The sequence below is a fragment of the Meles meles genome, chromosome 5, assembly GCF_922984935.1.
Source record: "Meles meles chromosome 5, mMelMel3.1 paternal haplotype, whole genome shotgun sequence".
Classification (NCBI taxonomy): Eukaryota; Metazoa; Chordata; class Mammalia; order Carnivora; family Mustelidae; genus Meles; species Meles meles.
Genome location: NC_060070.1, coordinates 134,038,124 through 134,055,030, shown reverse-complemented (window position 1 = coordinate 134,055,030; position 16,907 = coordinate 134,038,124). Strand labels below are relative to the sequence as shown.

Genomic DNA, 16,907 nt, shown 5'->3' with positions numbered 1-16,907 from the left:
GGAGGGCAAGTGGAGGTTGTGCCGATCTTGGATAACTTATTTTATCTGTATTTTGATTGCCTGCTGGGCAATTTCCCAAACAGGCCTGAGATAGGAATCGCTCCCTCCATGACCTCTTACTATATAGTGAGAATTAAGTGACAGGTCCTCAAATCTGTCCTCAAATCTCCCAGGCCTGGGCGAGCTCTTCCCCAACCTTCTCTGGGCTCCTGACTATCTGTAACATGGGGATTCTTTAGAGTTATGGTCAGCGACGGAGAATAAAATGCTTGGAAAACTACAAGAGGCTACTCCAAACTTAACCTTAAACTTAAACTTATGGGCTCCTGACTATCTGTAACATGGGGATTCTTTAGAGTTATGGTCAGCGACGGAGAATAAAATGCTTGGAAAACTACAAGAGGCTACTCCAAACTTAACCATGAGCATGTACTGCTCAGAAAAAAACCATCAGAAATAGCCCATTTCCTGGCCATGAGAGCAAACACGTGAAAATGCAGGGAAAATGAATTTTAATCTCAAAAGGACGTGTTATCTCTCTTCATTCAAGAACTTTACCACAGTCTCCACTGTTTCTGTTTCATCTTGAGACGCACAGTAGGAATGTGTGTTCTTTCTGGTCGCCCTCTGTCCCACGCCACCTGCTTCCCTGTACCGCCCCACACCCCTGCCCCCATCCCTGGTTCTGGGGCCACAGCTCAGAAGAGAAGCGCATGCCATCCTGGCCTGCACATGCCCTCAGAGCCTCCTAATAAAATCTAAATGAGGCCCAGAGCCACAACTTCACGCCTCTCCATTCCTGGGATTCAATCAATGTGTTCCTATTTCGCTTCTGAAAAGCTGCAGAATGTCATCTCATAAGCTGCTCCAAAGTGGCAAGGGGGGGTGGGGGAGGATAAAAACTTGCTTTGAACCCAGAAGCACAGCACAGGGATGGTTACAAGGAAGAAAATGAAACGCCACAGAAGAACGCTGCTTCCCATCTCCGCTCGGCACCTGTTGGCAGACCTTAAATGAAACCAGTGTGGAGAACCGTCACCCAGAAATGCTGGGCAGGCTTTGTCAGCCAGAGACACTCCGGTTCAACCAGCCTTCCCAAGGCCCCGGGAAGAACACTTTGCAACTGTTTCTAAAGAGCTCTTCAAGGACAATGGAGATCATTGTTCATCTGTGGGCGACACTGCTCCCTGCGGGCCCTGACCTGGGGGTGTTTGCTAACCTCACTGGGGCTTCTCAGTCTTCATGAAGACCACAGCTATGGGTCAGGTGGGCCCCACTGTCCCCCCCCCCCCCAAGGCTTGTGGGATCTCTCCAGCCTGCCCCGGATGCCAGCCGCTCCAGGGCCCCACGGGCGGTACCACCGCAGGACATGCCGAAGGAGCAGGACCTCCGCGGAGCGCTGGAGGGCGACTGCATCTTGCCTGCGAACCTAAGAGTGTGCCAGAGGGAAATCTTACAAACGCAAGAGATTGCTTTCCGATGCGGAGGCAATGCAAGAGGAGGGCAACTTTCCCATAGGGAGAACTAACTTCACGGTCAGTTACGATCAGTGCATTTGGGGGAAAGCATTAACTAGTGATGCTAGCCATGGGGTTTACAGATGCCAACAGATCTCTTCTAAAAGAACAAAACTTTCTTTTTTTTTTTTCTTTTTACATCACCTACTGGTGTAAATCACTCGAAGGAAAACAAAAATTCATCAGCGGGAAAAACTCTCCGAAGACAAGGTGAGGTTACAAATCAAACACAGGGATGACTACTCCCAGGGGCATCTGGCTTGTCCTCAACGTACGCACACACCTGTGTATGCATGAGCTCCAAATCATTCTGCTCACAGAAACAGTGTTTCCAGACCCCGAGACAGTCCGCCAGAGCCTGTTTCACCCAGAAAACACCAGAATTCCGGCCCATGTTCGGAAATGCTTCTAGCAGAAAGGAAACTTCATTTAGGGTCCTGGAGATCTTACTGTGTCCCCCTCCCCCCCACCCCGGCCACGTGACATCCCAGCCTCCCACAGAGCTGGCTTGGTCACAGCAGCTCCTGTTACGGGTCCCGGGGCCCTGCAGTTGGGTTAGGGGTGGGTGGGAAGGCAGGAGGGATGGTCTTGGGGCATGTAGTCAGGGCTGTCCTAATAGCCAAGGGGCGAAGCAACTGCCTGCAGCTTATCTGCCCCCCACCCGCGCCTGGCTTAGCACGGCCTGCAGTGTCACCGAAAGGGTATGGGTAGGTGTGAAGCGCAGATAGGAGAGGCCTGGGGTGGGGGTGTCAGGGGAGGGAAATGCCTCCCAGCAGCATGCAGGGGGGATGAGCCAAGTTTCCACTGCGGCCCCTGGGGCTGGAGGGACACACCACCACAACCAATATATATACTTTATCCACGGTCCTTGCTGTCCCTTCTGCAGAAATTAAACAAAATCACACAGCAGATGGGCCCCAGATTTGACGTGGGCTGGCCTGGAAGAGAAGCCTAATTCTCACAGGCACGGGGACCTACGCTGGTGCTGAAGCCACAGAGAGATCCGACCCCGCCGGCCGCGGCTCAGCCTCTGCCACCGGCTGTCACAGGCCCACGGACAAGGACAAGGGCAAGGGCGGGAAGAAGCCAGCTCCAGGGCGGGAAGAAGCCAGCTCCAGCCCGTCAAGGAGCTCCTCTCCTTTCTTAGCTGAGGGCTCTGTCCTTTCAGTTCTCAAAGGACTTGAGTGACAATGAACGATGTCCCTACGCATATCCAGATCCACCACTAGTCTTCAAAAGACAAAAGTTAAAATTTTCAAGTCGCAAATCGAGGGCGGATGCACGCGTCCCACAGCGCACCTGTGACAATGGGACCAGGCACCGGGTATCCGTTCTTTTATAACCGGTGCCCTTGTGAGAAGCTGCTGCATCCTTCACATCCTGCCTTCTCACTGATTTCTTCCAAGAGAACTACAGAACCCTGCGCTGGGGCAGAGACGTGCACTGGGATGAACATGCTCTTCCCATTGGGGCACGTAGAGGGTACGGGGGTGAGGGTCCAAGGAAGCCTGGCACAAAGCCAGCACTTCTGAAGGCTCAAAGGAGAGCGAACAGTTAACCCTATCAGGAACCGCTGTCACCCTTCAGGACACCAGCCCTGCAATGAGGCAAGTGTCCCCAGCGACAGGAGTGGGTTTCCCAGACAGCCTTCCCAGAGGATCTACAATGGGAAGGAAGCCTGCAAACACATCCAAGACGGAGAGTCAAGCCCAGGGAAACCTGAAGGCAAAGTTACCAGCAATGGGCTTTACCGAAGTGGGAAAGCAAGGCCACCCAAAAGCTTTAAAATGAAAACCTTGTGACTAAACAGATTTGGGGATTATGAGCTCCTCCCAGTGTGTGCCACAGTCCTACTGTACTCATCTGGTGACCTCGGCGCTCCAGAACAAGAAGAAAACTCGGATGTCCACGGAAAAGCTTAAGAGCAGACCAAAGAGATAACCTGCACCTTCCCGTCAGGTGCCTCACCTTTATGGCCATGTCATATCTACCAGGATGGCAATTAAGGGGCAGGGGACCTCCATCAAAAAATGGTTTTTATATAAATTATATATACTTCCCTATGCTAAACATACTTAATTTTTGAAAGCCTGCTTTGGCGAATTTCAAACATTAGGAAACATTTCTTTAGACCCTGCCATTTCCCCAAGCATCTAAGAAAAGATGTGTGGTTCTACTATTTAAATGCTGTCCAGCCCCTACAAGCTTCTAACTATCCAGCGTTCATAGCTGGATTACAAAATGCGGTGGGCAGGACTCAAACCAAATTTAAACAGTCCTTCAGCTTCCCAACCTTTACAGAAGCAAAGCTAGATGAAAGGGGCTGTTTGTGACAAGGAGGACTCGAGGGCAGACTGCTTTCATGTTCTCTTGTCAAATACAAAGTACTTGGGAGAAGCCCCTGAATGGGACGCCTCAGTTTCCCTGGAACAGGATACCCATCTGAGGACTGCACTGCTCCCTTCCTCCTCACCACAGTCCACAGATGCATCTTCCAGCCAGGGAACCAGCCTCGGCTCGCCTGGGGGCCAGGGACACACTAGGCAGCAGGCTGGGATGGGGCCGGCCAGCTGGGATGGGGCTGGCCGGCAGAACCCCGACTCCGCGACTCCGTCTGTTCAGAGGACAATGACTGGCAGATGCCCAGCTCCTTCTCCAAGCCACGGCACACTCTTAATGGCTGGACACCGGACAGTGGCTCACACTCCTACTCCCCGAGCAGCCAGCAGGCCGGGCGCCTGTCATCAGAACCCGGGAGATACCTTCCCGGGAAAGCTGAACTCACCGGGCTACTTCCTTGAGATACTGAATTTCTTGCTCATTACAGTGTTTTAATCCAGAGACTGACATTCCTTTTTTAAAGGGATTTTATGCTTCATGTTTCTCCTGCTCGGTCTCCAGAAGCAGAAAGGGGTAAGTGCAAACAACCTCTCCTGGGAGCCCCACCCGGCTCAGACATTCCTGCCCTGGTGCCCACCCTCCCCTCCCCTCCCAGCCCGAGAATTGACATCCAACAGCTGCACTAATCTCTCCCAGTTGCTGGGAGCAACAGTGAGGGCCCTGTCACAGGGCCCTGGCCGGAGGCGGGCGGCAGCTTGCCCTCCCCACGCCCAGGAATCCACCAGACTGCACACCGTGTCCCGACACCCTGCCCAGACTGTTCAACCAACCAGTGTGGCGTGAAGTCGGGGCAGGTCCGAGGCACTTCAGGGCGGGCAGGCTGGGGTGAGCACAGAAGCTGGGGGTCGCCTTGGCTCTCAACAGCCTGAGCCCTGGAGAGGCCCAAGGGCACGGAGGAAAGACTTCCTGACAACAGTGTCTCCAACTTCCAGGTTGGCGGTGGGGGTGGGGGGCGACAACGATGACACCACACACAGACAGACAGACACACACACACACACACACAGACACACAAGTGTGCGCCCCCCCCCAACCTTTTTTTTTCCCAACACTGTTTCAAACCTGCCTCCACCTGGCCAAGCCACAGACGGGCTGGGACTCTTCAATACAAGATATTAATGACTATTTTTTATATTCTTTCCTTATTTCTAGGATGACATTTAAGTGTGGGACCAATACCATGTCAATTAGTCTGAGAGGCTCCCTGCAGGTGATGGGGTGTGTAGGGGGAGGGCAGGACAGCAAAGGGAGCCAAACATTCCTTGGAACACTTGAGAATGCAGAAGGAAGGTAGGTTCTGGAACCTTGCTCCACCACCAGGACGAGGGGGTGGCCTTTGGCCTGGCCTGCACGCCTGTGACAGCACGTACCCTCACTGTGCAGGACAGGCCCACCTCCAGCAGGGAGGCTGTACCCACGAGAGCTCACTCGTGTTCCCCGACGACTAATTCCTGACCTAGATTCCAGACAACCGAGATCAAGAACTTGATCAGACGGAGGAGAGCCTCCACCTGGAGGAAACAGTGAGGTACCACCCCAGCTCGTCACGTGGAAGACGTCAAGGGAAGCTTTACACTGACTGCTCAGGTTCCCTCTGCAAACCGCGTCCTTCCTGGTCCCGAATCTGTCCCTTTCGCCGTGTTTTATAACTGCCCATTTCCTTGTTTTCTGACTAGCCCTCGAGGGGCCCTGTATCCAACATCACTGTTTTTTCCCTTCAAGTCTGGTGAAATGCTGGACACACAGTCAGCACTCCATCACTTGGATCCATTTTAACGGAAATAATTTGAAAATTATTTATTATCTGCCCTTCTTTCATCAAGAAGCCACGTAACATCAGACGATAACTTTTGCTAAATTTTGCCCTCAGCAGCAGCCCCAGAGCCACGGAACCAGCCAGCTGTCACCCCTCCTGGCCCAGCCCCTCCCCACTAGCCTGAGACAAGTTATTCACACACAAGACCAGGGGCCTCTCCAGGAAACCCCCACCCCCCGCTGCAGGCGGGCTTGTCCTGGCCTGCGTCTGTGTGGTGGGCTCTGCACACCTGTACCGTGGCTGGCTCAGACTCAGAGGGGCCATGACTGTACCCCACACCCGGACTATTTGTAGCCAAGAAAGCGAAACGCATCACCGACAGTTTTTACACCAATTATACACTGACACTGTATTTTTGGTATTGCTGCTACGAGCATGATCAGTTCTGCCTATTTCTTTTTCTTTTTTAAAAGGTGACCACTAGAACAGTTAAAACACTCTTTGCCCATCAACGTCTGTTTCCAAATGCCGGCTCTCTGCCACTCTCCCTTGTCTAGGGGGCTGCGGATTTAGCGCTGGTCACGTCAGGGCCCAAGCAACACCCGACACGAAGACCTAGAGCCGCCACGAGCAGCTTCCTGCCTGCCTTTTGCTTCACGCTCAGCTTCGGGAACTTGGAACAGGAGTGGGGAACAGACTCGGCGTTTACACCCGTTTGGACTTCCAACGCTTTCTATTAAGGGACAACAGGCACCTTGCCAGCTTTGGGGATGGGGAGGGGGGGGGTCAGAGCAGGAGAGCGAGAAGCCAACAGCTGTTTTGAGTTATAAACTTTCTGTTTAAGCCGGTAGCATCCCACTGTGGTTCTGCTGCCACTGGGGTTTGCAAATGGAGTCGGTGTCTATTTTAGCTCTGGGTTAACAAGCAGTCTCTCCCACCGGCTCCTGTCACAGTTCACTGGCTGGCTGGGCCCCGCCGGCTCCTGCCTGCCCCCACGGCCTCCTCTGATAGCAGGCTATTATGTGGAACAGCGGAGCAGAGAGGAGAAGAGGGGAATTAACTATGTTCTATAATCAAGTCCCTTTGGTTTCCAGATGCAAGCCCCACCCCATCGCAGCAGCCACGAGACGGGGGATGGCTGGCTCGCCCCCCACAACGGATGGGCTGCGGGCACAGCGTCCGGGGGCTCCAGCAGGGTGGAAGACGGCTGGACGGGGCCGAGTCCCCAGCCCACTACAACGCTGCTCCAGGCAAACCCCTCACCAGACAGAAGCCATCATTCCCAAGTGGGCAAGGAGAAGAGGCAGGACTTCATGGTGCATCTGCCTCGTCACAGCCTTGGGGACACGGCACGTGAAATACCCACTAAAGCATGCAGAGCAGGATGAGCAGCATCCAATGCACTTCCCATCCCCGCCTCGGAGCAGCAAGGTCGGCCTGGCCCTGGGACAGGAGCTGGTCTGGGAGGCCCCGCTCCAGGGGAAGCCAGCCCCTCAGCCAGGCTTGCGCGTCTGCTCTCGGTGTGGTATGCTGTGCCATACACGCGCCGGTGCCTTCATCCCTCTCGCGAGTCTGATTATTCTCTCTGTAGGATGGGATTCTCTACAAGGGGGCAAACGGATTGTTTCTAAGATGGTATGTGATCCCAAGTGAAATAAAACACCCCGAGGAGCTCCGAGACGCGCAGTGCGTTCCCTCTCCGTAGCGTCCGGTCACGTGGCTGAGTGGCAGGGGCACATGGTGTTGGCTGGGGTCCCACGTGCCATTGTGGGCTGTGCCCACGACTCACCCCGTGAGACCTCACCTCTGTCTGCCCAGGCTCTCAGCTGAGAAAGCCATCTCAACATTCGCCGTTCACCACAAGCCCACATCCTGGGGATGCTATGGACGTTCACGAGACCATGAACATTCCTGCATCTCTCAGGACAGGGCCTGCAAAAGGAAGGGCCAAGTGCCTTTCCTTGGTGGACAGAAGGACAGCAGGAATATAAGGCCTGAAAAGGAACACGTGGATTACGCGGCACAAGGGTCATGGCCAGCTGGTGGAGGTCCCTTGAGAGCAGGGTGGGATCCGGGAGTTCTGACCACCAGCCTCTCCTCCGCGGCCAGTGGGCACTTTCCCAAGATGGGGGAGTGATGAAAAGACATTCTGTAGCACCTCAATGGCTCAGCAGTCTAAACTCTTCATACATTCTTTTTCCCCTAACGGGAAAATGTCCAGTGAACGTGAAAAAGTACAATGCTATCTGACGCGGATTTCATTACCACACGGTGAGGTTTTCCCCCCGATTCTTCACTCCCAAGTCACAACCTAACACGTGTCCTGAGGAGAGCGGGTCCAGACATCGGTGAGTCCAACAGGCGTCCAGACTCTGCTCCCAAGCCGTCTCCAGACATCCAGCCCCGCGAGCGTGCACACGCTTGCCCTGCTCCGGGAGAAGCCTCAGCCGCGCCTTGCAGGACACCACCTTCTGATCCGGTCGCTCCCCTGGGGCCCCTGGTTCTTCTGGGTGCTTAAAAACCACGGCAGTAGCCTTTTTAGAAGTGGCAATTCTGCCAAAACCGTTCCAAGCCTGTCTGTCACTAAGAACACAGGACTTGCTACCCGATGAGAAAGTTCTGCGAGAAGATGGGGAAGGAAAGCCAAGGGGTCCCCGTCCGCGGGCCGGCCCTGAGCACCGCTGGAGAGTCCTAGCACCAGCCACCGTCTCTGCCTGGGCAGGGGAAGGAGCCCCAAACCTGGAGACAGCAACCCAGACCAGCAGAACCTGCACCTCTCGCTGTCTGGCTGTGTCGGGCTCCATGTTCGGGCGAGGGTCTTGCATGAAGCAGAAGCCTTCTTACCCCTAAAGGCTTTTGCAAGGTTTCTGTGCTACCAGTCTGATCCAGGCGAAACACTAATGAGCAGCTGGTATGCCCTCCCGTCCTTACCACACGCCCCTGCACAGCTAACGGTCACCTGGGCTGCAACGCCTCTTGTGGCACAGAAAATATGCTTGCTGCCCCCAAAGCCCCCCGTCACAGGGGATGCCCCGTGCACCAGGCCCTCACCACTTTTCTGGGGGCCTGGCCTGTCACCAAACGCAAGTCGAATCCCTTTAACTCAGTTTGGAGGACAAGGGAGTGAAGATTGGCCCTATGTTTGAGGGGACCAGAATGAAAAAGAGATTTCCAGACGACAGGTGCGTTCCAGCCCCTCTCCTACCTTAGTGGGTTATCTGAGTGGGTCTCCATGTGGGTCTCCAGTCCATACTTGCAAACGAACTCCTTAAAGCATATGGGGCAGTGAAACACTTCATCAACTTTCTCCAAGTCCCCCGGCTGCCCATCTTCCACCATCTTGAGAGGAAAGGAAAAAAGTGAAGTCATGAAGGAGGTCTCCCATACGGATCTGCTTCAGAAGAGAAGCCCAATACTCAGTGCAGACCTACAGGGAGACCACGGACCAGTCCTTCATTCATTCAGCAAATCCTCCCCGAACACTTCCACCCACCCACCTTCAACCCACTCATTCACTCCATGCACACGTAGGGAGCACCCGGTGTCTGACAGGGACAGGGAACAGCAGGAGTCCCTAACAGCATGAGCTTCCCCTCCAGCTGGAGAAACCAAACAGCACAGAGCAATGAAACAAGCTCCTCACTTCGCGGGGCTCCACGTGCGGGGCCCAACAGAGGAAGCGCACACGGGTAACGCTTTCCTGCAGACACCTTGCAAAAAGTGTCAGAAGACACAGGTTAAAAGCGCAGGATGTCTGCCAAGTCCCCAAACTGTGAGAATAAAGACTAGAGGTATTTCTGCCAGGAGTCCCGTGGTTAGGCACATCGGCGCGGGTCGGTGAGGGGCGTGGTGGTGGTGGCAAGAACCTTTTTAGCAGGCGCTGTGTCTTCTTTCTCTGACTCGGCATCGTGACTCAGTTTCCTCTTGGAGGGCAGCCGCCTACGCTTCAGTGGGGATGGGGGCGCCGTAGCTGTAGCACTGTTAGGGTCCTTCTCATGAATCTTCATATGTCTGGAAAGAACACACACACATACACACACACTGTGATTTGGCAAAAAACTGAGCTGGTTGGTTCTTCTAAATTTTTTATATTTTTTGTACAGTATGTTCAGGTGTTGGTTGAATTTTCTTTAAGATAGACAGTACGATTTATACAGTGACCACTCTCTTTTTAAAGCCTTCTATGGGGGCGCCTGGTGGCTCAGTGGGTTAAAGCCTCTGCCTTCGGCTCAGGTCATGGTCCTGGGGTCCTGGGATCAAGCCCCTCATCAGGCTCTCTGCTCAGCGGGGAGTCTGCTTCTCCCCTCTCTCTCTGCCTGCCTCTCTGCCTACTTGTGATCTCTATCAAATAAATAAAAAAAAATCTTTTTAAAAAAGTCACTGCTTAACCTCTCATTCTAAAAAATAATAATAATAAAGCCTTCTATGATCTCCCTGAAGCCCTCCACAAAGTTCTCACAGGTGCTATCCAAAAATGTTGCTCAACGCTTTGCTGTCTGTTGGAAGACATTCTGAAGACACCCATGAGATGAAAAAACCATCTGATTGCCTCTTGTACATATTCAGATGAGAGGTGCTACTTCAGGACACATGACTCTACAGGATAAGGGATCCCCAGACATGGCCAGTTCACACATCGAGCGATCACTCTGCACTCGCCCCCAGAACCCCCCTCGTACACGCCGGCACTAAGTGTTCGCTCTCCTCTGCTTTCGGAGGAGGCACGCTGGGGGTTGCATCTGAGAAGTGCTAACGCAGCCAATGTCTGGAGTGAAACTGAAAGGCTTTCCATGTTTTTCATGGTGTTACGCGGATTTGCAGATGGTGCAAGGAGCGGGGGCAAGGCAATGAGTAAGTTGCACATCGCGACCCTGACATCTGCAGGGCCAGGAACACACGTGTGAGAAAGCATTACATACAGTCTGTCTGCTCCGCAAAGAAAGCTTAACGGGTGGCCTGACTTAAGTGGCCTTACTGGAAAGTTCTAAAGCAAACACCCTAAGAACACGGTCCCAAGGCCCATAAGGAGGGAGAGGTATTACAAAAAGACGTTCAGTCTCAATTTCCTTCCTTTGTGACATAAAGGGTTTGGTTTTCCTAATGACAGTCGTCATCCCCATCATCATCTTTGGGGTTAAACTGTGCCAGATGTAGGAACAAAGTCCCAGTTTCTTAGAAAGCGCTCTTTCATTGGATTATCTCACTGGGGAAGCACATAGGAAAGGGGAGAGACGGCGAGGCTTTCAGGAACGGTCCCATCACACTTCCAGAAAGAAGCACAATTCAGCTCAGCTTCTTCTTTAGAGGGCACAGGCCAGGGATGACAAGGCTAAGCAGCCTGTAAGTGGCAAGCAGGACAATTCAGGTGCGTGGGCCAATGGTGCAAAGAGACAGCTGAGATAAGGCCTCCCCCCCGCCCCGACAATCCTGCCCTGTACTACCCATGGGTGTGCAGGGCTCAGACCCTGGGAGTCTCCTATTCCAGGAGGCAGAGGGCCCCCACACCAGCCCTGACTATCTCTGCCCTGCCTCACAAAGCGCCAGCCCAGCAAAGCCACCAGTAGGTGCGATGTGGCCTAGCCCTGGAGGGGATGGGTCTCGGGCCAAACCTCTGTTCTCTGGGTTGGGGGGCTCGGGGTGGGGAGTAGGGGGAGTCAGTGTGGTAAAGCACGAAAACCTAAAGGGAGAAAATGGAAAAGAACCACAGAGAACCACCAAGCCCATGTCCACCTAATTTTCTGCTGAGATTATCAGGGAAGGATGCTTTATTACTACTTCTTGGCCATCTAAAGCCCCAGGAAAGGTCTTGGGAAATAAGGGCCTCGTTCTAAGCACCCCCTCTATTCCAAGCTGATTGGGATTTAGAGAACATGACTAGCAGCGTTTAGAAGGAAAAAGGAAAAGGCTAGCAAGGTTGACATTTATTGTATCACATAGTTCATTTTAGAAATGTAAAAATAAAATGTTTTAAAGCACCTAAGAACTGAGGAAGTATGAAAAACACCATGGAATGTAAGTTATCACCAACCCCTCTCAACAAATCACTAAAACATTAGGTGAAAGACGAATGCCTTCTCTACGGCCGATAGGTGACTTGTGCCCATGAACACGAGGCCACAAACAACCTCAGAAAACACCGGAAATCCGAGACTGACAACCAGAAGGGACTCACTCGCTTCAAGCTACACTTTTTCCATCACAGGATCCGCATTTTTACACGGCGAATCTTTATTACCTAGTCCTGAGGTGTGCGTTGGAAGTGGTTTCCACAGAGCAGAGGACGAGGAAGGACAGCAGTGAGCACAGTGAGGACCTGGTGGGGGTTTACGGGTCCTCATGCCCACTCTGCGGACGAGGACACACAAGAGTGGAGAGGCAGACACTCCCGGGCCCTCACAGCCAGTATGGACCCAGGCGTGCCCACTGTGGCGTCTGGGCTCTTGCCCCAGACTGCCTCAAGCCAACCTTCGATCTCTGTTCTGGATCACTGGCGGGAACCTCAGGGCTCCAGTCCGACCCCGGAAACTTCCTCTCCAAGTGACTGTGGTCCAAGGCCTCACACCTGGCACCAAGCTCTAGCCAGATGTCAAGAGAACGAAAGAGGTCACTCTCCACCCCCAGTTTGGCCTCTGTCTTCTTTTGAAAATCTGGGGCTGCCCTTGAGCTGCATCGTTGCTAAAGGCAGGAAAAGGAGACTGGATCAAAGCAGTCTCAGAGGGCTTGGTGGCAAGCACGTCAATGCACTCTAGTTATCTGGCCAAGCCCTTTGGAGCTTCAGGTTCAAAGCTCCAGCCTGCTGCTCCCTTTTGGGGTTCAATCTCTGACTGGGAGTTTCCAGTCTGTCCCTTCGGCAACATGGTGACCAACAGCTGCAGGTTCATGAACTCAACTCAGTCCAGAGTCCGTCTGCCAGGGTCTGGGAGCCTCAGCTGTTTCTGAAGCTGGACAGGATCTGTAGTTGAGACACTGTCTAACCTGGCCCCTTCCCTTCTTCCCCGGGCTCCGACAGTAGGAGTGGCAACAGTAACTGTCCACTTCCTCCCGAACGCTCACAGGAAGTGGGACATGCCACCAAAACGAGCCAGTAATGGCCTCTTCCCCCCAGAGTGTGGCCAATGCAGACAGGAGGGCTGGCAGGGAGGGAAATTCTGTCTCTTCTTTAGAAGGCTTGCCATCTGTTTTTCTCTCAGGTTTTATTTCAAGGACGACTGCTTCTTGTTTCTACATACCCTAAGCACCCGTACACTCCAACGAGCCTCAGATCTGGCAGGAGGCTGAGATGCTAGCCGGCGTCCCCCTCAGCACAGAAAGCCCCCAGCACACCAGACAGATCGGCATTTCATGATGCTCCAACACTTTTCCATTTTCAATGATGCTAATTATTAAAACCATCTTTTCCAGGGCACCTGGGTGGCTCAGTGGGTTAAGCCTCTGCCTTCAGCTCAGGTCATGATCCCAGGGTCCTGGGATCGAGCCCCGCATTGGGCTCTCTGCTCAGCAGGGAACTGCTTCCCTTCCTCTCTCTCTGCCTTCTTGTGATCTCTCTGTCAAATAAATAAATAAAATCTTAAAAAAAAAAATAAAAATAAAACCATCTTTTCCGTGTTGAGCCCCAAATCCCGTCCTTCCTTTAAATGCGTATCTGTCCTCAGGGGCAATGTCGAATCAAGTCTACATTCTCTCCTAGAGGGCAGCTCTTCCATTAATTCAAGAGGACTACGGTGTTTCTCCAAAGTTTCTCTTTGCTGAGCTAGGCAACTCCAGCTCCTCCAGCCAGCCCCCTCAGGCTCTGCCGAATCATACCGGTCATTCCTAACCTTGGGACATGCCCCAGTGCGTGGCTCTCTCTTCGGCCATGCTGGATCAGAACAAGTGGCCGCCTGGCTATGGTCTGAGGGCACAGGACTGGGGCAACCACCTCTGCAGGTGGTGTACACAGAGCTGGGGTTCCCGTGTGCGTGTTCAATGGTGATGTCACACCCTCAGCTCCAACTAAGATCCCGTGGATTCTTCGCTCCCACAGCCATTGAGTCCCGTCTCCTCCACTCTACACTGGATCCCTTTCCACCTTTTCATTTGCAAGACTGGCAGGGATGAGACATGAGCGGCGTTGGTGCTGCTCTCATGCACTGCTGTCGGGAGCAAAAATGGAACGGACCTTTCTGCAACGTGGCTGAGCAACAGGGAGCAGGATTTTAAATATGTATGCCCTTTATTCCAGCAATTCCACTCCAAGGACTTGGTCTTGAAGATCAAGAGTTGAACAAATGTGCAGGGATTTATGTGCAAGGACTGAGGTACCATGAGAACTCATGATGGGAACGCTGCAGAAACACCAACATGCAACGGCCACATTTTCAATGTTTCAATCATTTCAAACATTTTAAACTGATCTCCCTCTTGCCCTGCGGCCATGCCTTCCCTACACCACAGCCAGGCGGAGCTTCTAGAACACGGTTCACATCACACCACTCCCCTGCTTGTTAAATGCCTCCAACGGCTCCCTTCCTAGAACTGAACTAGCCTTGGCCTATTTCTCAGGCCTCATCTGTTGACACCCCTATCCTGATCTCAAGACATCCGAGTTCTCTCTGGGACAGAGAACCCAGGGCTGGTACATTTACTGCTCCTCCCTTGGCTGCTTCATCCCAAATCTCTAGGGCTGGTGCGTGCCATTCAGGCTCCACGACAAGCATCCCACTGTCCTACGCAGAGGCTCTCATGCCCACGACCCTGTTTCACCCTCCTCATAGAACATACCAGAAGCTGAAAATACAGTGTATTTCACTCGTTTGACTGTTTCCTCAGCCTCAATCAAAAATAAGTCTCATCATAGCATTGGCCCTCGGTGGCACCTGGTGGGTGGCCAATAAACATCTGCCAGACGGCTGAATGGCTGGACCGACGGATGCATGAAGGATGCGCAGGAAACCTGTCCACCTGCCATTTCTCTACAGCCATGTCCGCAGCCTCCAAGAAACCTCATGATTAATGCCCTTCCTAGGGTTTAATGTGGGGAAACGCGACAGGAGACTGTAAACACTGCTGTGGTAAAGGGACCTGAACAAAAAACACCGAAATATGAATACTGAGGACCCATGTGAATTTCTCCCATTACTGGTACAAATCTGTGTTCCTATATTTAAAACTCCACCTATCTTCACAGTAAGCTGCTTTTGGCACAAAATTCTAGAACTTTCCTTCAGAGGCATGTCACTTCAGTCGTAGAAATCCTGTCACACCATGGCCTAAGGAAGGAATGTTATCAGAACTTTTTGAGGATTGAAGTGAAGTTTTGTCCCATTCATAATACCCGGGCTGGGGGCCTGGTGGTGTCTGTTTGGGGCGGGGGGCGGTCGTCTCCATAGTAATGAACAAAAACAAATAAAGTAGAAAAAAAAATTCTAAATCCAAGTACTTTTTAGTACTGATAGGGGCCTACTTTGGATTTTGGCATGGATGCTGATTTTCAACTCAAATTTTCCTCTTGTCAATGTAATCCTTTATTTTCTAAAATGTAAAGACCCAGTTTAGCTACAGGGGGCTGTTCTTAAGGACGCCGAACACACCCTGGCTACACAAATACATCTTGTACAAGAGCTGAATGCCAGTCTGGTTATTCAGCAGAGACCCACCAACTCCTGAAGCATATCCCTTTCTTCCTCCCTGAACTTCCTCACCTCCAGCTCTCCACATACAGGAACTTTCTGCTTACCTTTCTTCGGCACGTGAGTCTGCAGGTTTGGAAAGAAAGGCAAACTCTTACCACCTGAGCACTGGCTCAAGAGAAGCAAGTGGGGATTCAGGTAGTCGACAAAGCAAATCTGGGTGAGACAACAGCGTAGAACAGAGACCAAGTGATGGCGGTGACCTCTTGGGGGCGGTCTTGAGAACTGAGACAGTGTAGATATAATCCCAGCTCTACCACTCAGCACCGGGGAGACACAAGTTACCTAGACTACCTCACCTTCAGTTTCCAAATCTGTAAAATGGGCCCCAAACTGCCAGTCTCAAGCTGCGGTCCTCCAACCAGGGGCTTGTCACGAATGCCAGTTCTCAGGCCTGCAGACTCAGAGACTCGGGGCCAGGGCCCAGCACGCTAGATTTCCACAAACCTTCCGGGTGACACTCTTGCCTGCTCAGGTAGGAGAACCACTGCATCACAGTTCACTTCTTCAACTCTTCATCCTGGTCACAGGCTCGGTTAACCACCTGACTGCAATGTGGCCATTTTGGGGGATATGAACACGACACCCCTCCCAAGCTCACACTGCAATATGCCAGCAGACCCTGTACAAGTTTATCGGGCACAAGTATGTAACCAAAACGGCGATGAAATTGAATATTCTCAAAATTACTTTGGGGGTCAGATCCCTTGGAAAACTTTCAATGAGTTTAAAGGATCACCCACTGGAGGCGTCCTCGTGCTCTGTTCTTCCTTAGCTAACACCGGTCACGTTCTTCCAGGGCTACTTTATCCCGTTTACCTGAGCAGGTCAAAGTTCAGGCAAGATCTAGACCCTTCTGGTATTTGCTAACTTTTCCTGCTTAATTTCTTCATAGGTTTTATTAACCCAGGAGCTGAATTATTTGATCCTCTGAGCGAACGGCATTATAAGGAAGGTCACTCTTTCAGCACACGGGACACAAACCATACACAAACAGCACTCAGCCCTGCTTGTGGGGGCAGGGTGTGCGCCAAACTGAAGTCGACAGGCTCCGACAGGTTTCTGCAGCCTGATGATAGATCAAGCCCCATTCCTACCGGTGCTCGCTTTGCTTTTCCAACAAAGTCTTGTGATAGCCAAAAGAGGGAATGAATCAGATTAACAAGCACCACCGCTTCACAGCCTACATCTCCGGGCAAAGAGAAGTCAGCCTCCAGAAAGATTCCCGCCCGTCTGTGTAACAGACATACAGGGAAGGGGTTTGGGGGCGGAGAGCCAGGAGTGATGCTTGCGGGTCAGTCCAGGCCTATCTATGCCAGCACCTGAGGGGCGGGGAGGGCAGTGAAGACAGAAGCAGACGAGGGGCCTGGGAGAGGCTGGCAAGGCTTCAAGCATCCGACTCCCAGTGTGGTTCCACCTCTGCGCTCAGAGCCACCTTCTAGTAATTCGGGTGTTGTTCAGGCTCAGTCATGCTGATCCAGAAGGCAGGTCACGCCAGCTGTGCCTGGGTGTGGAGGAAGGTCTGACGACAAGGGTGGATGTAAGCAGCCTCGCTGACTGAAGACA

At 52.6% G+C, this 16,907-nt stretch overlaps 1 protein-coding gene across 8 annotated transcripts in view; it reads right to left on the bottom strand.

The window, feature by feature from the left end:
- Nucleotides 1-16,907, bottom strand: part of RREB1 (ras responsive element binding protein 1) — a 178,636-nt gene that overhangs the window by 27,800 nt on the left and 133,929 nt on the right. For all 8 annotated transcript variants that reach the window (XM_046005478.1, XM_046005472.1, XM_046005480.1 and 5 more), the window contains exons 7-8: nucleotides 9,540-9,684; nucleotides 8,879-9,012 (exon numbers count right to left, since the gene is read on the bottom strand). In XM_046005478.1, coding sequence (XP_045861434.1) covers nucleotides 8,879-9,012; nucleotides 9,540-9,684 — 279 coding nt within the window. The remainder of the gene's footprint in view (nucleotides 1-8,878; nucleotides 9,013-9,539; nucleotides 9,685-16,907) is intronic.